This window comes from Tenebrio molitor, chromosome 4 (genome assembly GCF_963966145.1).
Source record: "Tenebrio molitor chromosome 4, icTenMoli1.1, whole genome shotgun sequence".
Lineage (NCBI taxonomy): Eukaryota > Metazoa > Arthropoda > Insecta > Coleoptera > Tenebrionidae > Tenebrio > Tenebrio molitor.
Window position 1 is genome coordinate 21,868,063 of NC_091049.1, and position 23,040 is coordinate 21,891,102.

Consider the following 23,040-nt stretch of genomic DNA (forward strand, 5'->3'; position numbering starts at 1 on the left):
ACCGTAATAGAAAATAAACGTCTACCAAATGAATAAAATATACATTTTTAAAAAGTTTTTTCCAAAGTAATGTTCCCATGCGGTATATTATACAGGCTGTCCCAGAACTGGCGTACATGCTGTTAACCACATGCCCGCTCTTTCTGCTGAGAAAGATTTCACTATTTTTTTTTTGTATAACCTTATAGTTTTTAAACTACAGCTATTTTAAGTTAGCCAATCCCAACAGAAAGATTACAAATAAATCTACCGTGAGCTGTTGTTTCCTAGGAAACGCATGGATTGAATTCATATTTGTCTACGATGATTGGTTAAATTAAAATCATTGTAACTTAAAAACAAAAGGATTTAAACAATTTTTTCTTGCCGAATCCATTTCGGAATAAATATTTACATTTGCAGTTAACGGGATGTACGCCAGTTCTGGGACACTCTGTATACATATATCAACACAATCAAACACAATAAACGCATAAAAAAAAACAGAAATTGATTAAAAAAAAAAATTAAAAACTTATACTAAATATATACATAGATATCCTTTAAATTCGTCCAAAATTTCAAAGCCTTCTTTCATCTAAATGATGGCATGGTATAAGTTTAATAAATAAAAAAAATTACAATCAATTAATTTGGCTAGCTTAAAAATATTGCTGACACAAAAATCTTCACATTATTTTTTTCTAGGTTTAAGAGTTACTCCGTAACCATCCTTACTAGCAAGTACTACATTGATACGAAGTTTAATACTTTCAACAGATTTGTGCTGAGTTGAAATAATTCGGAAATTTCTTATTATATTTGATAGAGAAACTTTCATTGACATCATCGCAAATGACATCCCTGAAAAGACAAAAAATTTAAGATATGAAAAAATTTCATGGACAATGTTTTACCAATACAATTTCTCGGGGGAATGCTAAAGGGCATAAACGAAAAACGAGGTCTTTTTTCAATTTCCTCTGGTAGAAATCTGTCAGGATCAAATTTTAGTGGATCTGGCCAATGTATGGGATTCCTATGTATAAAATTTATAGGAATGAGTAATTCGCTACCTTGGGGGATCACAATGTCACCTACAACATATTGTAACGGTCCGAATAGGTTCGATAAATTAAGAATTTTAATTTTAAAATAATTCCAACGAAATATTTTAAATACCGTTCATTTGCGGAAATGCTGGTCAGTCAGTTGTAAATTTTATTAATGTCGGCAAGAGTGGTACCACATTCCCCAAGTGAAATCTGCCAACCTTTCTTTGAAAACGCAGGTACGCGCCCGGTTCGAACACAACACAAAGATAACAATTTCCATGGGGAAAAAACATTGCAAAACTTACGCGTTCGACAATTTGGGGAGTCCAGTTAAAATCAGGGGATAATTGAGTTAATGAATTTGATGTTAGGAGATTTCAAATTGAGAGAACCACCAAATCAATGTTCATTAGATTAATTTACTCTTTTAGCATTCTCAAATTTGTGGCATATTTGTAATTAAAGGGCGAGAATTGCAAATTAGAAACAGAGCGCTTTATCGTAGAAAATAACTAGAACCGTTTGCACTTTTAGTTAGAAAAGTAACAAAGCAAAGTAGAAAGGGAGTCGGTAGAAAACACAGAGAACCGGGTAACGGTAAAGCCAGGTAGTCGTAGAAATTAGAGGTGTGAGTGAGAGAGAGAATGAAAATTACGAATTAATTAAAACAGTTTTGGGGAATCAAACCAATGTAGAACAATTTTTAGAAGTAGCAGATCAACGGAATTTAATTGCCTGACATGGCACTTTCGTAACAACTTTTCAAGCCCAATTTAGGTTTCAAAATAATGTTAATTTGTTTCATTTTAATTCTGTTTGTTTCATTTTAATTCTGCTTGTTTCATTCTAATTCTGTTTTTTCATTTTAATTCTGTTTAATTCTTGGTGCTGATTTTTATTATTGCGTAGAGTCAGTAATTCAGTGTTCCTGTTTAATTCTGTTTGTTATTATTATTATTATTATTATTATTATTGTATAGAGTCAGTAATTTAATGTTCTTTTTCAGAGTTCTAATTCAACAACACATTATGTACATTCGGTCTGGTCCTAGCAAAAGTCTAAATTTGAACATTTAAAATTATGGTGGAAGACGGAAACTATAATTGATCTCCAAAGTAGCCGGAGGTACGTTGGGTACCTCCAGCAGCCATTTTGTGACTACGTGCTTCACATTTACAAGGTAAATTATTTCTCTAATTCTGGTACATTATTTGTACTCGTGACTCTTTAAAATCTTGAATTAAATTCTTTATCGCGAAGTATGTGATCTTCTTGTATTTACCGAACTAGTATACAATCATTTTAAAATATTTCCATTCATTATTTATGTCTTGGAATCTAGAGTTCGGGAAGCTACCACCAGTGTCCGTCACACTCAATTAGTAGTGGTACGGCCTAAAAGCACAATTAGCCGCGTCACCCCCAAGGGGGCCAGCGACCAAACTACGCCAACTGACACGTGAAGAGAGATACCCTTTGGCCTTATTAGTACCTTTTTCCCTTTTATTTTCGACCACCGGAATAGACCAGGGTGATCTATGAGATTCCAGGGCATCGCGTCGGGTTCAGTTTAATTGGGGAAATAATTCAAATCTAAATCGGATCACATAGTTCGCATCTCAAACTCGTATAATGATGTTCTCTCCAGAAACTTCTGTATTTGCCCAGCTTAGTCATTTATTCGTGGGTTACATCTCAATTCACGGGACGAAAGCCAAATATCATTGAGTCAAATATCCACCAACGTCCTTATTAAATTCACTGTTTTATTCACACTGTTTGTTGGAACCAAACACCACCACACTCGATTATTTGTTAAATAATAAAAAAAACCTTCCGAAGGCACGGCCTCTCGTTAGAACCTAATTAAACAAAATGAAAAATAAAACACAACGTAGGATCCATAAATATTTCTTTTAGCATTATTTTTGTTTCGTATTTTTCCGCAAAAATTTCATCCGAGGGAATGCGACAAACAGCAATACACCAAATGAGGGAGGAAAGTTTCATCGAGGGAAAATCAAGGAAGTGGAAACGTTTCAATATTCATTACAGTTCATCAGTTAAAAGCGTTAAAAAACTTACGTATTTTAATATCGTCCTGAACCTGTCTGAGTATAACAGGTGTTACTGGAAATAATCTCATGGTTTCTTTGATAACACGTTCCAAATAATCCATTCGAGTTAAATCATCTAACGTAGGATCTCTGTCGGTATTTCCAAAGATGTCGCACATCTCTTTGAAAAGTTTTTCTTGAATATCTTGGTGCAAGGCTAACATTATAGTGGCAAAACTTAATGTGATAGCTGTTGTGTCGCTGCCTGTTGCAACCATCGTTTGTATTTCTTCCATCATTTCCTTGTCGGTCCATTTCCCCTCTTCTTCAGTAAGTTTTATTAAATTACTTAAATAATTCTTATTATTGCTACAATCGGCGACTTCATCCTTATTAGAATTTTTTTTTCTTTCAACAATCTAAAACTAATTCATTTAACAATAAATAATTAGAACGTCAACTGTATTTGCCTTTCTAGCGTAATCATGACCCATTGCACAAAGCTGCTCTATTCTTTTCTGATATCCCAACAACTTCCACACAAGATTAATTTGTAATATAGGATTAAATAAACGTTTCCCTACGTAAAACGCCCCTCTAAAACGATTAAATTAAAACTCTGTGGAAAATTATGGTTTATTTAATTTACTCAGCCATCCACGACAAACATTCGTTTTGGTGATTGAAATCGGTCGAATCTACCCCCATACATGTGTCTGCAATAATAACATGTTAAAACAAAAATTTTTTGCTATTGTAAAATGTTAACTAACCACAAATAATTTTAAATGTAGATTCGCCATATCGTGTAAAGATGTTTGTTTCACAATTCATGTAGTTCTTTTTTAGGTTAACGATTAATTCATTTGAACGTCTCACAAAAATGTCAAAATACGAATTCAAAATGGTTTGATTAAATGTTTGATTAATAGTTTTTCTGTGGGTTCTCCATGTTGAAACTGAAACAGAATTAACACTTTTACAAACATATTAAAATACAATGGAGCATTTTCCATAGCGTCAATGTCATTTCAAAATTTGGTTACATTATCACAAATTAAAAAATTTCCTTGCCTGATTATGTCCCTGTCAACGAAGTATCAAAAAATGAGAAATAAATGCCAGTTAATGTCACACAACATGATGAGAAGTTATAATATTTGCGACCGTTTTACAATGGAGCATTTTCCAAGGAATGGTATTGAAAGTGACGTCACATCATTTTTGCAAATTAGATAATTGCGGCATTTCAAAATTTACGCCCGATTCTGACATAATATGTCAAAAACTGACACTGACTTTATAATCCTTGATGAAAATCCAATTTACCCTAATCAAATTTCGGAATTTGACTGTACCTACTCGTATATGACATATTTGTCAGTGTCAGTGTCGCCTAATATCTCGGTTATTTGCCCGGATTTTTATGAAATTTAAAATACAGAGATTTTAGACGGGGTGAAGGTTCAATTAGTGATAATGAAATTACCTCAAGTTAAAAAATGTAATTTAAGACATGTTTCCTTTATTGAAAATTAAGCGCAATTATTATTACATTGTTAAACATTAAAAAATAGGTGTCTACAATCAACTACAATCAACTAAATCACTCGTCTGATTCAACGAAAAGATAAGATTTTGTTGTTACAAATTTGATCTAAATTTCTAAGGTATTTGAGCAGTCACCTTTTGAAACAATTGATGAAAAATTGCCAAGCAACATTTTTTACACCCCTTAAAATCTGTCAAAAGTAAAAAATTACGTCCAAATCTTGTCTATATCTTTGTAAGTGTTTGTAAGTTTAGAAAAATAAATGTCAAAAATGTTACCTGCGTTTGTGCGAAAAGGGATGACCAAAATTCGGCGATAGTGCGCGTTTGTTTCATAAGGGTCTACGTTTTTGCATCTGTAGCCACGTTTAACAGAGTCTTTTCTTTTTTCTTGCAAACCAGACGTCTTTCAAAGACGAGTTTCTTCCTACAGCATTTTTTATTGACGGTCAATTTTTTTATATAAATCTTAAGTGATTCAACATTTTAAAAAGGCATGTAAAAGTTGTGTTTTTAAGACTTGGGTTATTGCATTAATGGGATTTTATTCTTCACCGTCTAAAATATCTGCATTTTAAATTTCATAAAAATCCGTTGGAAAATAACCAAGATATAAGGCTCGAGAATCTTAGCTGAGACACCCTATATAATATGTCACACCAAAGTTAACCAATTTGTGACACAGCCGTAATTAAACAATGCAAATTTGTAAATTTTGAATTTATGTGATTGTCATTTTTGTCCCAATTTAATTTGTCCTTCGACTCTAGCACTCATACAGGGCGTCTCCTAAAAAACCTGGCAAGCCATATCTCCGTTATTTATGGTTCGATTTAAATACAAAGGCAAAAAGACTGATGGAATGAATAGAAGAAAATGGATGGGAAGTATTGAACGGGAACAAACAAGGGGACGAAGAAGGGGAATGGACCTACGTAGGTAGCAGGGGGGAAACAGTTATAGACTACGCAATAGTAAACGAGGAAGCATGGGAAAGAGTGGAAATAATGATAGAAGGAACGAACCACGAAGACAGAGGAGAAGGAGATGCAAGGGAGGAGCAGAAGAAGGTGACAATAAAAGTGTGGGATGGACGAGGAGTGGAAGAGTACAGGAGGAGAGGAGAAAGCAAGATTTGAGGAGCAGGACGTGGAGAAGATGGCGGCAGAGCTGAAAGAATTGATCGAGAAAGCGACGCCGAAAAAGGAGGTGACAGTAAGGGGATCAAAGGGGTCGGAAGGAAAAATTGGTGGTGGGATAGAGAATGTGAACAACTGAAGAAGCAAGCGCTAAGGGCGTTGAGAGAATGGGGGAGGAACAATGTCGACCGAAGCAGAATTCTAGAAGCGAAAAGGTGATACAAAGAGAGATGTAGGGAGAAGAAGAGATACAAGAGGGAGAGGGAGGCGAAATAGATAAAGGAAATAAGAACAGAGAAGGAGGTATGGAAATACATAAACCGAGAGAGCACAGACCAATAACGAATTAAGACTGTTAAAGTCCATATAAAACCTAGGAGACTGGACGATGCTAGCGCAACCCTAGCGTAGGGCCGAACTAAATAACCGTATTTAGTCGATGATGAATCGGCTATTTACGTTGACAGCGGGAAATATGATTTATTCAAAAAATCAAATTCGTTTCCTTTCAAAAATCTTTATTAATCATTGTCAAAAATTTGCTAATCAATTTCGTTATGATAAAAATTATAAAATAATCCAAAACGACTTTCGTACTTGTCCCGAGCCTCTTCTACCTGCGATGTCGAAGCCTGACTAACTTGTTTGAATAGTTTTTGATCAAAAAGTTCGTATTCGGTAAGTACAGCTGGTTGCAAAAAAAACGGGAACTGTCAGAATAAAATTGACACATTTTTGCAATTTTTCCATAGTGTGAAACCTTCTTACGGGAGATAGGTTAGATTTAACGTCAAAATTCAATCACATTTTTAAAAATCACTTGAGAGGTATTGTCAATTAGACAATTAATTGACAAATCGACAAAACCAAATTTACATTAGGAAAATTTTCATTTCCCGATTTTTTTGAAACCAGCTGTACCTAATACTTTCGAAAAAAAAGTTATTACAAAAAATTATATTTTCAGAATTGAAAAAAGGTGGATAAACGTTTTAGATACTTCTGGAATACTTCCTTCAAAATTACAAAATTCACTCATTTGGCAAGACCGCTCTTCAGAAAATTATTTTACAAGTTCCCAAAAAACTAGATTTTATAGGTGTGCCGTGCCATTCCCATCAGTTTTTCGTTCCAAATTCACAGTGTCACAAAATAACAGTTTTCCCAGACAATTCGAAGATTTTAATGACTATGTAAATTACAGAAGTTGTGATTCCTGATCCTGAAGTTGTCCCAGAACGTGCACATTCAACAAACTTCTCAGGCAAAGTGTTATAGGTTTTTCAACGTACCAAAATTTGTGAACTCAATCTCAGAGAAAAGATAATCTATTACATGGATCGTTATAAGCGAAAAACAATTTCAAAATTAAAAACTTTATAAGAAAACTCTAAAAATAATGAAATAAAATGTTTGGATAATTGTTTGTCTTTGTTTTTTTTTATAAATAAAACCATAATATGAAAAATAGGTAAATGAAAACAAAAAAATATGTCGATATGCAACTAATTATACATTCGAATGCAATAATTGAGGAATATGCAACTTATTATACATCTAGTTCGGCCCTACGTTAGCGCGTCGTTAGTATCGCGCGTCATTGAAATTTGAATAGATCTAGACAGTCTTACTATGTTTAATTGTCTGTGCGAGAGAGAAAGAAAAAGGAATCAGTGAGCGAGGAAATAACAATGCAAGAATGGGAAGAGTACTTCATAAAACTGCTGGAAGGGGGAAACAAAAATGAAGGAGAAGCAGACAGCGTCAGAGAAAACAGAAATCACAGTAAAAGAGGTGGAGAGACAAATAAAGAAGCTGAAAAAGAAAAAGGTACCGGGGAGGGACGGGGTGCAGAATGAAGCGTGGATGTATGGGACAGAAAGAATGGTAGAGAGAATGGTTAAACTGATGAATGGTGTGTGGAGAGGAGACGGATCCCCCAGTAGACTGGAGAGAAGGCGTAATCTGCCCAATTTTTAAACAGGGCGAGAAACACAAAGCGGAAAACCACAGAGGAATAACTCTCCTGAACACAGGGTATAAGTTGTATGTGTCAGTCTTGAGTGAAAAGATGAAGAGAGAGATCGAGGAAAAGGGAATGGTGCCGGATAGTCAGGCAGGGTTCAGAAAGGGAAGGGGTACTATGGGCAATGTGTACATCCTGGATCATCTGGCAAAAAGCGAACAGATAAAGAAAGGAGGGGAGGATGTGCGCACTGTTCGTAGACTCCAGGGCGGTGTTCGACAAGGTGGACAGAGAGAAAATGTTTGTGTGTATGAGGGAGAGAGAGAGAGGGAGAGAGAGAGAGAGCGAGACAGAGAGAGAGAGGAGTAAGCGAATGGCTGGTGCGGAAAGTCGAGGAGGTATACGGGAGAACAAGAAGCAAGGTAAGGGTGGGAGAAAGAGAAGGTAAATGGTGGCCACGTAGTTAGAGAGGTGAACAAGATAGTTGGATGTGCTTGGGGAATAGGAGAGAGAAAGTGGGGAGATGAGTTCAGGGGGAGAATGATGATGATTTAGAGCATGGTAGAGAGCGTGCTGATGTATGGGACAGAGATCTGGAGATGTAAGGAACAAGAGGAGATGAAGAGAGTGTGCAAGAAAAATATTTGAGATGAGGGCTAGGAGTGGACAGAGAATCACCGGGGTACATAGTGAGAGAAGAGTGCAAGAGGAGCAAGCTGAAATTGAAAGCGGGAAGGAGAGCGGCAAAGTGCAAGGACAGAATGGGCGAAAGGGAAGAGTGCAGGATACTGTCTGAGTGTTATAGAGCAAAGAAAAAGCACGAGGATGAGAAGGAAAGAGAGAAGTACTGCAGGAGGAACGGGTAGGCCAATGGTGAAGTGGAAAGAATGAGAGCGGAAGGAAGATGGACGAGTGCGGAGCTGAGCGAGAGGGGCACGGATAAGCAAGAGAGAAGGGAGAGAATCAGAGAATTCAGGTACAACAGGGAGTATGAGAGATGCATGACAGAGGATGTTCCGGTGTACCTGGAGAGAGATAAGGCCAGAGAATAATGGCGAGATTCAGATGCGGGAACGAGGAGAGAGGTAATAGGTATTGGACGGAAGAGGAGACGAGAAGGTGCAGGATGTGCAGAGCGGAGAGTGAGACCATTGAGCACATGTGAAGCGGATGCGGCGAAATGAGAGAGAGGGAGGCAAAGAAGCGGGAAGAAATACTGAAAGAAGACGGAAGAGACATAGGATGGATGAAAGAGATATGTTTGTAATGAGAAATCGGAAAGTCCGTAGGGCAAATAAAGCATTTTCACAAAATTAAATTTTAGTTCAGAAAAGTCAAACCAAATTGACATTTACTTAGATTTTTTAAGAAATAAATAATGTGCAATAGTGAAATAGAGTGTACCCCGCTCCCAAAATTGTGGGAATCAGCACAAATCTGTTACCTGAGAAAAGCAAACTACGATACCGAAAAAACTTACAGAGATTTTCGCGATTGGTGCGACAGGATTAGTAATGATTTAAAAAAAAAATGTTTTAATAATAAAAAATAGAATATTATATTGTAGTTTCAATTTGGTTGTAGGTCGTAAAATTTTATGGTACTTTAAGTTAAAGATCTTGCAGGGCTTATAAATCCTAGTTTACCACTAGCAGGTAATATGTTAAGCAGGGTTGCATTGTACATTTGGTATATTTGCATTGTACGGCAAACGGCACGCGCCGCTTCCCAACCTTTTCAAACCCAACCATTGTGCCCGTTAATCGCTCATAATATCCAATAAAATTTTACGACCTACAACCAAATTGAAACTACAGTACAAGACGGTAAAATTTAATTATCTTGTCGAACGTAATTACTAATAAGGGTCTCGACTATAAAAACGCTCTCGAAGATAAAATACAATTTACAAATTTTCAAATTCTTTTACTGTAGGTGTTAAATTTATGTTACTAATAAATTACATACTTGGTGCAGTTAGTATTCCATTACCAAATAGCGGCTCAATGAAACTGTACAACGATCCTTTGGCAAGACATTGCTTCAGAACATATTCTAGAACATCTGAATCGGTAACTATAATGAATAAATAGGGACCCATCCAGATTTTTCCAACTGGTCCATATTTCTCCGCCACTTCCATTGATTTAAGAAACCATTCTTCCAAGAAAAGTTATTTAAGTAAGTATATATTTTCAAACACTCTCACATTGGTTTACCATCTGGACCTTTGACGATAAGATGAATGCTTCCCAAAAATGGTAAAGCAAAAGGTCCCTTCAACTTTGCAGCATGATAGTACAATTTTCTTCTTTTCCAACAGTAATTAATAATAAACAACACTAACACCACTGATGATAAATGAAACAGAACACTACTGACGTTAGAATTATTTTCCTCCATGACGACATCCATTAAAATTCAGAATCTCTTTCACGTCTACTATGAAATTAAATATTTCTTGTGGAGTATCCACCAATTTATATAATCGCGTAAACGGAACAAAAATCAAGTATTTTGTTAGAGGCCAACCGCTTCCTTGCTTCGGACAGTTTTTCGGTATAAACATACCGCGGACACGGTAATAATTAATATACATGGTGGCCCAAGGAAAAGTATCCACCTAGATCCTAGATTATCTTGAAAACTATAGACTTCGGGGGAAAATTTCGAAACAGGTTAATTTTGATATCGAAAGTGACACATAATAGTGACGAATCAGCGGCCCAATATCACCCTCTTGCAAGATGAAAGCATTTTCAATTCTCTTGATTGGGACATCAACATTTTTGAGTTTTACCTGATATCACTGGAGAAAGTACACTGTGAAGTGTGGTCAAGTGATACATCATTTTAAAGCAATTCCAATTATCTTTAAAATAGTATCATAACTTTATTGCTATTTATGTAGCATCAGTAAATAGAACGCTGGTGATTGAAATGTAAATGGTTTTCATCCTATTATTGACTATAAGTTCTGCAAATTGTTAGAAGCGAGCTGGACGAGGATGTTTTTATTGTATGCAGGCAAATGCTTCAGTTTGAAAATTTAATAATATTACGAGTACCTAAATAGTAAATAAATTGTGGTGTTGTTTTATTTATAGACAATTTAAATTGCGTGAAATTGTTGTATGAGTTCACAATTGTTTAAATTATATGTCATTCAATCCCTGTTATCCATAATACCGGGTGTATTTTAATAATTGGGAGAAATTTAGTGAGTTTGCATTCTGGAATAATTGGTACTGCTAGTCATTTGTCAAAAAGTTGTCTGTTGATTCGAACAAAAATAATTTCAGTCATTAAAAGTCACGCGGTAGTTCGCGAGACAGTAGCCACCTTGTCAAAAAATCAAGTTGCACTGCTGAATTTATCGCCGACACGTGTGCCTTGGGATATCAAAATTGACCTACTTCGGCGTTTGTCATGTAAATCTTTAGTTTTCAGAATAATGCAGGTGAATAATTTACGTCGGGTCACCCGGTATAATGATTTGAGCAGATTCTTAAAGTTAAAATTAAAACTTAATTAATTATTCCAGTTTCTTGCATGTTTAATTCTTTATTATACAGGCTGTAACAAAAATAAGTGCATTTATTTTAACTCGTAATAGTACTCATCAATTACAACAACTTTTCTAAATATTTTTTTTCGAAAACAAATTCATGTAGCTACCTACATTTCATAAAGAAATAAAACAAGGAGGTAACAAAAAACAAACGAAAGTGAGACATTTTTATGCATCAAATGCAATACGGGGGAAACAAAAACATTGAGTTTTTACGATTCCTGTTTAAAAAAATTGTTTAGATTTATAAAACTGCATTCAACGTGAACGTCACGTTAAAAAAAATGGGGGGACAAATGGTAATTCAGTTTTGCAAATTCCCAGAAATTTTATTTAGAAAAGTTATTGTAATTGATGAGTACTATTACCAGTTAAAATAAATGCACTTGTTTTTGTTACACCCTGTATTTGTCCTACTAGTCTAGTAAATACAATTATGCTAAAGACGAAATAATTTTGCAACAACGAATGAAAAAAACGGGAATCGTTCTTGAAAACTACTTTTTATAACGCGCTAGTTAAACCCATATTGATGTTTTGATCAACTAGGTATATGGAACCCGTTTTTTGATATTCATATTAATAGAACTCTTTATCGTTTATATTATATAACGTGTAACAGAAATAAGTACATTAATTTTAACCGGTAACAGAACTCATCATGATGAACAATTTTTCTATGTACCACTTTTTCGAAATCGGCAATTTTTTTTAACATTTTCCCCCCCATAAATTAACGAGCCGTTCAGCCGCATTAGTAAACATTCTAAGCACAGCGACCAGGTAGCGTGGTCTCCAGTGGCGGGTGGCGAAATTCGTGAAACATTTTAAACAATTTTAACTCATTAACAAGAACGTTTACAAAAAAATTTTATTTAGAAAACTTGTTGTTCTTGATGAGTTTTATTACCAGTTAAAATGAATGTACTTATTTCTGTTACACGTTGTATAAAATTATACAGGGTATTTCACGAGTGATAGTGAGCCTGACGGAATAATAAATTCAACCCACAATACATTTTCAAAAAAGCCGGACATTTTAATTTCAGTAGCCAGCTTTTTTCGGAAATATAGTGTGAGTTGCATTTTAAATTACGTCAGGCTTATTATCACTCGTGAAATATCCTGTATATATATATATACAGTTACTCCTGCAGCTCTGAACTGATGTCAGTCAGGTCACAACACAACGTACAATGAAAATTTAAAACTGATAAGTGACGCTTGCCACGAACGTGACGCTGCCAGCTGCGAACGTGATGCATGAAACTAATTCACTGCTCAGTAATTAAATGTACGGTGTGATCAACAATGACTGAGTCTGTTGGCAATGAACCAGTTGAAAAGTTCTGGTGTTTTTTGTCTCGTAATTTGCGTTGGCTGAATTTTTTAACTTGAGACGACGTTAAAAACAGTTTTGGTTATGCCGGTTATGTTTATGCTATTAAAAAAATGAATCTTTGATGGTAAATTTAAAATTTGCCAAATTTCATTGTTACCAACAGACTAGGTCATTCTCAAGGGCGTAGCAATGATTTTTTGCTGGGGTGGGCCAGATTTTAAACCACAGACAGACGATAGATAGATATTGCAGATGTATATTGTTTTTAATGTGTTTTACTTTTATTCTGGGGTGGGCCAGAAGGATTCTGGGGTGGGCCGGGCCCACCTGGCCCCCCCCTTTGCTACGCCCATGGTCATTCTTGATCACACCGTATGTGGTGCGCCTAAAGAAGTTTTCACTTCACTAATTTGCCTCCATTTTGACGAATGCGACGTCATCAATTGCGATGTCATTATAGACATCTTACGAAAGTTTATAGGTTGGCAAAACTTAATGTGGAATTATCTTGTCATGCATATCAGTTTAAATTAGAAAATATGCCAAGAACAGGAAGTGTGCAGTGAAAAAATTTGACCATAGTTTTTGCAATTTTTAGGTATTTCAGGGAGCCTGCGTGCAAGATTACCTTGATTATCTGCCATATTCGTATTTCGTGATAAAATTTGGATAAAACAAAAGGCGACTAGATCAAAGTTTAAAATTAGTTTAAAATCAAGACATTACCAACCATTACCATTACCATTACCATTACCAAAAAAAAACTCGTTTCATCAGACCTTGAATGAAACTTGTTTTTAATACACTATTATGAAGGAATTCAATGAACCAGTCTCAATCTTTATTGGTGTTATTTCACTAAATTTTGCAATTTATTTGACAGTGTCAATTTGAACTTGCTGTTAGAACCGATATTGCTGTAAATGCGGCTACAACAAATGCCGTTAGTTGTAAACCTATTTCTGGAATAATATTAAAATTGTTGGATTTGCAGTAGGTACAGTCGTTAACCAAAATAAAATAGGACAAAGTAAATTCCGATTGTGTAATTCGATATTTTTGCGAAATCCATCTCTTAGGAAACAAAAGTGTCAAAAATAAAAAAACAATTCTGATAAATGTCATCATTCGACGATATTTCAAAAACTCACAATCACTCAATTGAACATAGTGATAGTGACGAGATGACAAGTAAAAAACACAACCTAACTTTTTGTAGATCAATCGTCAAGTCAAATCAAGTTGTAATCTGAGACACATACGCCTCAGTTACACTACACAAATCTTTAATTGTGAAACTGTCTAAAGTAACACTTTGTCCTATTTTATTTTGGTCAACGACTGTACATTATTTCCTAAGCGGGTCATTCCAGATAAAGATGCGTTCATAACAAAACAATTATATTAATTAATCCGTGCCATTCTTGGTGGAAATGAGTGGAAAGTATACTTTAAGTTTTGTACAGTTTTGAATATAATTATATAATTTTGGACAAATTATTATTCTATGAATTTGCAGTCGCCACGGAGAAAGATATTTTCAAAAAAGCGGCGCCGAAACTTTGTACCTCCCTCACAACCGAACCAGTGGCCTAACATCTTGCTTCTACCAATTTAGATTATCCGAACTGTAATTATCAGTAATCAATTAATCATTTATCACTGGACAACTACGCATCATGCAGATACATGTGTGTGGACTGCATGTCTAAGTTGTCACGATGAACATGAAGTTGTCACACATTTGATAGCATGACAATTAGTTGCTAACAGCAACCCCCGAAAACAACCCCAAATGTCAGAATCATGAGAACAATAGGATTTTTCGGTCTACGCCCAGGCCGCTATAGACATTCTGACTATCTAGCAAGTCGTGAGCATAAACATACCCGACATAACCTAATTTTTTTTTAATGTCGTGTCAAGTTAAAATATTCAGTCAGTGCCAATTACGAAACAGAAAAACACCAATATTGTATGTGATCCTCTTGCATTTATCGATTGGGGAAACGTGTTCTCGTCAAGGCGATCTATTACAAACTTATTATAAAATAACTTCATTTATTATTCATTACTTGGGAGCCTTCGCCGTCGGGGAAGCTACCGCCAGTGTCCATCGCACTAAATTAGCTGTGGTCCGGCGTAAGTGCACAAGCAGCCGCGTCACCCGTAAACGGGACAGTGACCAAACTAGGCCAGCTGACACGTGAAGAGAGGTACCCTATAAGTCTGTTAGAACCTTTTTCCCTTTTATTTTCGATCACCGGAGTAGAACAGGCTTTGACTGAAGGTTTCCAGGGCATCGCGTCGTGTTCAATTTATATTGTGGGATAATTCAAATCTAAACCGGATCACATAGTTCGCATCTCAAACTCTCATAATGCTGTTCGCGCCATAAACTTCTGTATTTACCTACCCAGTTTAGTCATTGTTCCGGAGTCAGTTCCAAATTCGCAGGCTGCGAGTCAAATATCATGGAGTAAAACCACCAACTTCTGTTATTAAATTCATTTATTTATTTTTACCCTTTGTTGGGACCAAACACCACCATAAACGATTATTTGTTAAGTAAAATTTAAGGAAGTGTGTTTGTTGGACAGTCGTTTTGGTCGTAGTTCATCGTGTTTTTTGTTCTCATTTTATTATTTCACTCAAAAACTATGATATGGTATCTAAAACCTTTTTGTACATAATAATTATTTTGTCTTTCATAAATAAACTCAACAGTTCAATGTCAAATTTTGGCGGGAGGTTGAGCCAACCCAAAAAATTAAACTTTTTCTAGGGATTTCTTTTTTTCTGCCAACATAATTCAACAGGTGGTGGATTTTTGATTTTGAAACAGATTATAAATATCTGTATAATTATGGTATACCCCTTTGATGAGATATTTTAAAATAATCAACTTATCAACTGATTTTTTAAAACCATAATGTCAAATGGATTTTTTTGCAAAAATAAATCTCTACTGGATAACCCGAGATTCACTATTCTCGACGTAACCTTTTACAGTCTACGCACATAGTATTGCACCACTACACATGGTTACTTTATCAGCACATATTGGCGACATACACAGCTCAAATTTATTATTGAACTAAAATTAACTCTGCTAAAAATTAAGTAATTTGACCTTGATGAGGAAAATCCAACGGGAATGAATTTTATTGTGAAATTGTTTTAAGTGTCACAAAATGCTCATTGTGACATAGAAATAGATTTATTTTTATTGAGAGTACCTACATAATACGGTGCGATCAACAATTACTTAGATAAAGGGCGGCTATGACTTTGACAGTCTTAGATTTTTCGTATCTTTGCTAATTCAGCTAATAAACGTCAAACTGTCACTATTAACCAAATTTTAACGCAAAAGTGGTTTTTACTTCAGGACATAAAAGATAAACCTTACTTTGGTAATAGTGTTTTCAATAACGAAAAATTGACATACAGCGTTGTTGCCTATTTGGCCCAATTTCGGCAAAAGTTTCCAAATTTAAATTGAAACGGGTATATGCAACCAGAAATACTTCCTTCCTTGTCGACATAAGGCCAAGATTTCAACGCCTTCTTTGATCGAAATAATTGTTGATCGCACGGTAGGTATATAAAATGTATCTAACGGAAATTGTCGAAAAAAAATGTAAACAATTGTACTAAATATATGTCGTTTAAATTTGTTAAATAGATATAAAATAAATTACGAGTAAATTCAACTCGTAAAATGAATTATTAATAATGCAAAAGTTGTTTGAAAATTATCCACCTAATTATTATACTCGTATAGAATTAAAAAGAAAATGTACAATCGATTAATATGACTAACTTAAAAATATTGCTGATACAAAAATCTTCAAATTATTTTTTTCTAAGTTTAAGAGTTACTCCGTAGCCATTCTTACTAGCAATTACTACATTGATACGAAGCTTAATACTTTCAATAGATTTGTGTTGAGTTGAAATAATTCGGAAATTTCTTATTATATTTGATAAAGATACTTTCATTGACATCATGGCAAATGACATTCCTGTAAAGGCAAAAAATTTAAAATATAAAATTTTTTAATGAAACATATTTTACCAATACAATTTCTCGGAGGAATGCTAAAGGGCATAAATGAATAACGAGGTCTTTTTTCAATTTCTTCTGGCAGGAATCTGTCAGGATCAAATTTTAGTGGATCTGGCCAATGTATGGGATTCCTGTGTATAAAATGTATAGGAATTAATAATTCGCTACCTTGGGGGATGACAATGTCACCTACAACATATTCATTACACTTCAGCAGTTAAAAGCGTTAAAAAACTTACGTATTTTAATATCTTCCTGAACCTGTCTAAACAGAACAGGTCCTATTGGAAATAATCGCATGGTTTCTTTGATAACACGTTCCAAATAGTCCATTCGAGTTAAATCATCCAACGTAGGATCTCTGTCGGTATTTTCAAAGATGTCGCACATCTCTTTGTAAAGTTTTTCTTGAATACCTTGGTGCAAGGCTAACATTATAGTGGCAAAACTTAATGTGAGAGCTGTTGTGTCGCTGCCTGCTGCAATCATCGTTTGTGTTTCTGACACCATTTCCTGGTCAGTCCATTTACCCTCTTCTTGAGTAATTTTCATTAAATTACTTAAATAATTTTTATTATTGCAACTATCGGCGACTTCATCCTTATTACACTTTTTTCTTTCAAGAATCTAAAAGTAATAGGTACAGTCGCGAGCAATAAATTTTGGTCGTCAAGGTCATTCTTTGACGCAATCGAAAATGCTCCATTGTAAAACAGTCGTAAATATCATAACCTATCATCATGTTGTATGACATTAATTGTCATTTTTTTCTTAATTTTTTGACACTTTGTTGAGGTGGGAATAATCCAGCAGGGAAATTTTTAAAATTTGTGACAATCTAACCAAATTTTGAAATGACATTGACGACCAAAATTTATTGCTCGCGACAGTACATTTAGAAATAAATTATTTAATCTACAATCACTATATTATAATTCAATTGCTTGGCAACCTTTAATGTGGTCTATAAAACTTTAGTGTTTTATAAGTCATAAAACACGCCATAAAACACTCAAAATGAAATTTTAGTGATTTTTGAGGTGACAGCCGCTGTCAGAGTGAAATGTCAAATTAATTTTGGATGACATGAGATAAAATTTCGGCGATTCTGATTCGAGTGTGATTGTGGATAAAACGTTGTATTGCATGCGTGTTTTAGATAGCATTTTATTCACTTAAGAAAATTAAACGCTCGAGCAAGCTCTGGTGTTGCGTGAATAAAATGCTATCTAAAACACTTATACAATAAATAACTAATTGAAGCGTCATTTGTACTCGCCTTTCTGACGTAAGCATCAGTCATTGTGTTAAGGTGATCCAATTTTTTCTCATATCCAAACAACCTCCACACAAGATTAATTTGTAACATTGGATTAAAGATACGTTTGCCTAGGTAAGATGCCCCTCTAAAACAATTAAGTTAAAACTCTGTGAACAATTATTATAGTTTATTTAGTTTACTCAGCAATCCACAACAAATACTCGTTTTGATAATTGAAATCGGCCGAATCTACCCCCATACATGTGTCTACAATAATAACACGTTAGAACAAAAATTTTTGCGATATAATATTGTAAAATTCTAACTAACCACAAATAATTTTAAATGTAGATTCGCAATATCGTGTAAAGATGTTTGTTTCACAATTAACGTAGTTTTTTTTTAAGTTGGCGATTAATTCATTTGAACGTCCCACAAAAATGTCAAAATACGAATTCAAAATGCTTTGATTAAATGTTTGATTGATTATCTTTCTATGGGTTCTCCATGTTGAAACTGAAACAGAATTAACATTGTGACAAAAGTATTATATACTATTTTCAAATTAGGAAGTCTGGTCAGTTGTTAAAATGTCAAAACACCAAAAGGACTAATCAGGGTGCAGGGTGGAGATGGGTTCGGTTTTCCGTAAGAACGGTGATAAACGAAAGTCAACCTTATAGCCACTGGTTGTAAAATCTACAATTCAATACGGTCGATCCTTATGGGAAAAGTGTTCATGAATATCTCACAACTTTAAAAGACAGAAGTTTCAAAACAATTTTTTTTTTTTAAATCTAACAGCAGTATTTGTTATTTATGATATGTAGTACAAAAATATTATATCATATCAACAACACATAAGTACCTACAATATTTACAATTAGACGATACTTGTTGTACCTACCTATACTACCGAAACAGTAAGCAGATTGACTTAATCTTTTCCAAATCTTCTAAAAAAAGGTAAATTTCTTTTCGAGACAGTAGGCTTTCAAATCAACTTAATCTTTTCCTAATTATTTAATTTTAAGAAAAGATAAATTTATGGTCATAACGGGGAAAATAGTGTGGGGATGAAAGTGTAAAGTCCATTCGTTATATCGTTGGAAGAAGATGACTCCGACGAGTGTTATTCGGACTCCGAAGATGAAAATTAATTTCATTAATTTTTATAAAATTCAAATAAAGTCTATATTAAAGTTGCTATAAATTTTAATTTTTAAACTTCAATGTGATCTACTTGTTGGGTGCCGCTGAAATAACTCGGGGCGCTTTCTAATGTACCTGGCTTCAACCCCACCCACGATGGCCAAACTCCAACTGCAGTCTCTCCATAAGTTCCGTAGCAATGAAAAGTGGACTCTATTGTTAAAAATATAAGGTATACAATGTTTTCAAAATTCAGCTTATGGGAATTTGCCCCTCCTTGATGGCTTTACAATATATTTTAAAATATATGGGGCTTCCTCGGTTGAAAATACTATAATATACATAATACAAGTGTGTAGCTATACAGGGTGTTATGGAAGTCCACGCAATAAATTTTATCACCAATGGAATTGAACTCTTTAAAATAAAGATTTTTGAAGTGAAAACTTCTTTAGGTGCGCCACATACATTTTGTTCCCGGGCAGTGAATTAGTTTTATGCGACACGGTAAAATTATTCGCAGGACAAACGAAAATCGTTCGCAGCACGACACGGCAAGCTAAAATCAAGGGAGTCGAGTTTTTTTAGCGGAGCGAGCGAAAACAGTCAACTGTGCGTCACTTGTCAATTTTAAATTTTCATTGTACGTTGTGTTGTGACTTGACTGACCTCAGTGCAGAGCTGCAGGAATAACTGTATATATATACAGGCTTTTTCACGAGTGATAATAAGCCTGACGTAATTTAAAATGCAACCCACACTATATTTCCGAAAAAAGCTGGCTACTGAAATTAAAATATCCGGCTTTTTTTGAAAATGTATTGTGGGTTGAATTTATTATTCCGTCAGGCTCATTATCGCTCGTGAAATACCCTGTATTGTTTTATATAATATAAACGATAAAGACACGACAAATATTGTAAGTTTACAGATGAATGTAGGATTTATTACGCAATCCTCAATTATAGGGCTTCAACAATTCATCTATTGGAAAAATTTGTGTAGCAAAATGTGAAGAGGAAAATGGACAAATTATCATAATACAGGGTATTGTTATTGCTATGAAAACTTGTGTTATGCTCAATATCATCGTCAAGAGAATAAAACTTAAACATCCAAACCTAACCTCACAAATTTTGCTAGAGTGTACCTCTAAAAGCGGACGCATTTGCAGTTTCTATTGAAAAATACAGATTTTTGATGTTGATTTAAAAACAGCATTGGATTTAAATAATATTAATTATTATTTATGTCTTGCTCCTTATTCCTCCAAGTCATCCATAATGATATATTTTTTTCATGCCGCCCCGTTATCGACGGTTTTGCATGATTCAAAATTCGCCGGGAACGTTAAATTCCCGGCCTAGTACTTATAAAAGTGACCTTGACTAGAGAATAAGCAGGCAGCATTGAATATAGCCAACGGACTCCGTTTCGGCTCAAGGACGCGAGGGTCGCCGGTTCGATTCCGCTTGTGAAACAAATTTTTTACTTTTAAAAAATGATTTAAATCTGTCGGCATGAAAAATTTTGTGGATTACACGTCCAGAAAATGTTTTGCGAGTGCTCGTGTTGCTTCGCCTCGGCTACGCAATATCACTCACACTCGCAAAATATCATTTTCTGGACTTGTGATCCAAATAACTATTATAGAATAGGAACATATTACTTAAAATCAGTAACGAGCATCATAGAAGTTTTCATTTCTGTCGTGCGGTCACTGTTTTTTACATATTGATCTTTTTATAGTTTTTTTTACATTTTTTTACACTTTTAAAAGTAACATCTAGATTTTTCAAATTCTTTTACAATAGGTATTAAATTTATGTTACTAATAAATTACATACTTGGTGCAGTTAGTATTCCATTACCAAATGTCGGTTCAAGAAATTTGTACAACGACCCTTTAGCAAGACATTGCTTCATAACATATTCTACAACATCTGAATCGGAAACTGTAATGAATAAATAGGAACCCAGCCAAATTTTTCCAATTGGTCCATATTTCTCGGCCACTTCCATTGATTTAAGAAACCATTCTTACAAGAAAAGTTGGTTAGGTATATATTTTCTGACATTCTCATCTTGTTTTACCATCTGAACCTTTGGCGAATAGATGAATGCTTCCCAAAAATGGTAAAGCAAAAGGTCCATTTATCTTTGAGGCATGATAGTACAACTTTCTTCTTTTCCAACAATAATTAATAATAAACAACACTAACACCACTGATGATAAATGTAACAGAACACTACTGACGTTAAAATTATCTTCCTTTATGACCATATTCATTTATTTAAATCAAAGGTCAGAATCTGTTTTACGTCTAATGTTACTATGAAATGAAATATTTTTTGTGAAGTATCCATCTATTTATATTATCGTAAAAAGAACAAAATTTAAGTATTTTGTTAGAAGACAACAGCGTCCTTGATTCGGAGAGTTTTTCGGTGTAAACATGCCACGGAGAAATAAAACAAATATTATAAATAGTAATAATAAAATTTTCTCTAGACCAGACGGTAATAATTAATATACAGGGTGGTCCAAGGTAATGTATCCACCTGGATTATCTTGAAAACTACACACCTCGAGGTGAAATTTCGAAACAGGTTAATTTTGATATCGAAAAGGACACATAATAGTGACGAACTCAGCGGCCCAACGTCATCTTCAGGTCAGGCTTACCACACTCTTGCATTTAAATTCTCTTCGTAAGGATACCAACATTTTAGGGTTTTACCTGATATTACTGGAGAAAATACACCGTGAAGTGTGTGCGGGCAAATGCTTCAGTTTGAAAATTTAATACTGTTACCTAAACAGTAAATAAATTGTGGTATTGTACAATTTAAATTACCTGAAAATGTTCAAAATTGTTCCTTGGGAAATTTTTCTAATAAAATTGAAAAAAAACAAAAATGTTTGGTATTTTTATAAAGAGAATTTAAATAGTGTTAAAATGATACGTTATTCAACCCCTGTTCTCTATAATACTTGGTGAGACAGTGGCCACTTTGTCAAAAAATGAAGTTACACTGATGAATTTGTCACTGAAATGAATTTTAATAAGAATGGCTTGTTTGCGAATGTAATTATATAATAATTGCCGGCTACATTCATATTACAATTTACTCGTACATTCCATCATTGTCCTAGACAACGACTTTTGACTTAGGTATCCATAGGTGATACCTTGGGCCTCCATCACACTATGTAGTCATGATATTTAATTTTTTATTTGTAAATAACATGTTACGATTTTGGATGGCTAATGTATGGAAAGGATGCCCAACTGCAAGGCTTGCCCAGAAAAGATTATAAGGATTACTTGGACTTCAAGTTTACAGTGGCCAAGTAACTATTGTCACAATTTGCACGACCCTCAAGTGATGGAAGTGCTGCTAATGAATCTTATAACGATGACGGTAATGGGCCGCCTGCACTCAAGAAAGCCAGAAAACCTCAACAAAACCTCAGCTCGTACAAGTACAGGTTGATTCACGTAGCCCGTTCATTAGAAACTTTTTCATATTAATATGAAAATTGGTAGTTGACAAAAAAGATGACAGGTCAAAAACGATGACAGATAAGTGTTGATAAAAAGACGTTCTAAACTCAAAATTTAACGTAGAATCGAAACGTGAAGTCAAAATGAGGCCTTTCCATTTAAAAAAATTAAGATGGTGTCGATTTCTGGTATTTTCAGAAGTGCCACCATTTTGAACATATTTCATTTGAACTTAGAGTAGTCGATTGTAGTCAACTACCAATTTTCATATTAATATGATTTGGGGAAATCAGAAAGTTTCTAATGAACGGGCTACGTGAATCAGCCTGTATATCCCTTAAAAGTCCGCTTTATTTAATGTGTAAAAATGCTAATGATTCGTGTG

The 23,040-nt window shown here is 34.6% G+C and overlaps 2 protein-coding genes and 1 long non-coding RNA gene across 4 annotated transcripts in view; 1 reads left to right on the top strand and 2 right to left on the bottom strand.

The window, feature by feature from the left end:
* LOC138129983 (cytochrome P450 4C1-like) overlaps nucleotides 1-10,217 on the bottom strand; it is a 31,567-nt gene extending 21,350 nt beyond the window's left edge. For both annotated transcript variants that reach the window (XM_069046338.1, XM_069046337.1), the window contains exons 1-6: nucleotides 9,968-10,217; nucleotides 9,717-9,908; nucleotides 3,866-4,051; nucleotides 3,742-3,808; nucleotides 3,563-3,689; nucleotides 3,121-3,511 (exon numbers count right to left, since the gene is read on the bottom strand). In XM_069046338.1, the coding sequence (XP_068902439.1) occupies nucleotides 3,121-3,511; nucleotides 3,563-3,689; nucleotides 3,742-3,808; nucleotides 3,866-4,051; nucleotides 9,717-9,908; nucleotides 9,968-10,163 (1,159 nt within the window). In that variant the 5' untranslated portion in view covers nucleotides 10,164-10,217. The remainder of the gene's footprint in view (nucleotides 1-3,120; nucleotides 3,512-3,562; nucleotides 3,690-3,741; nucleotides 3,809-3,865; nucleotides 4,052-9,716; nucleotides 9,909-9,967) is intronic.
* Nucleotides 5,345-7,208, top strand: LOC138129990 (uncharacterized). The gene is made up of 2 exons (XR_011159451.1): nucleotides 5,345-6,460; nucleotides 6,750-7,208. It is a non-coding gene; the product is annotated as an uncharacterized lncRNA (long non-coding RNA).
* A 5,004-nt stretch (nucleotides 10,218-15,221) lies between the features above and the next one.
* LOC138129769 (cytochrome P450 4C1-like) lies at nucleotides 15,222-21,468 on the bottom strand. Its single transcript, XM_069046061.1, has 8 exons — nucleotides 21,241-21,468; nucleotides 20,994-21,185; nucleotides 18,325-18,510; nucleotides 18,195-18,261; nucleotides 18,013-18,139; nucleotides 16,973-17,360; nucleotides 16,743-16,922; nucleotides 15,222-16,689 (listed from the first exon to the last, which is right to left on the bottom strand). Exons 1-8 carry the CDS (start codon nucleotides 21,434-21,436, stop codon nucleotides 16,520-16,522), a joined length of 1,506 nt encoding a protein of 501 aa, XP_068902162.1. The 5' UTR covers nucleotides 21,437-21,468; the 3' UTR covers nucleotides 15,222-16,519.
* Between the last annotated feature and the right edge of the window lie 1,572 nt (nucleotides 21,469-23,040).

Excerpts from the sequence above, each read along its gene's own strand:
- LOC138129769 (XM_069046061.1), bottom strand. The coding sequence starts at position 21,436 with ATGAATATGGTCATAAAGGAAGATAATTTTAACGTCAGTAGTGTTCTG. Across the intron at positions 18,511-20,993 it reads TGGAATACTAACTGCACCAA|TTTCAACATGGAGAACCCAT; the intron begins GTATGTAATTTA and ends ATTCTGTTTCAG. Across the intron at positions 18,262-18,324 it reads TACATTTAAAATTATTTGTG|ACACATGTATGGGGGTAGAT; the intron begins GTTAGTTAGAAT and ends TTATTATTGTAG.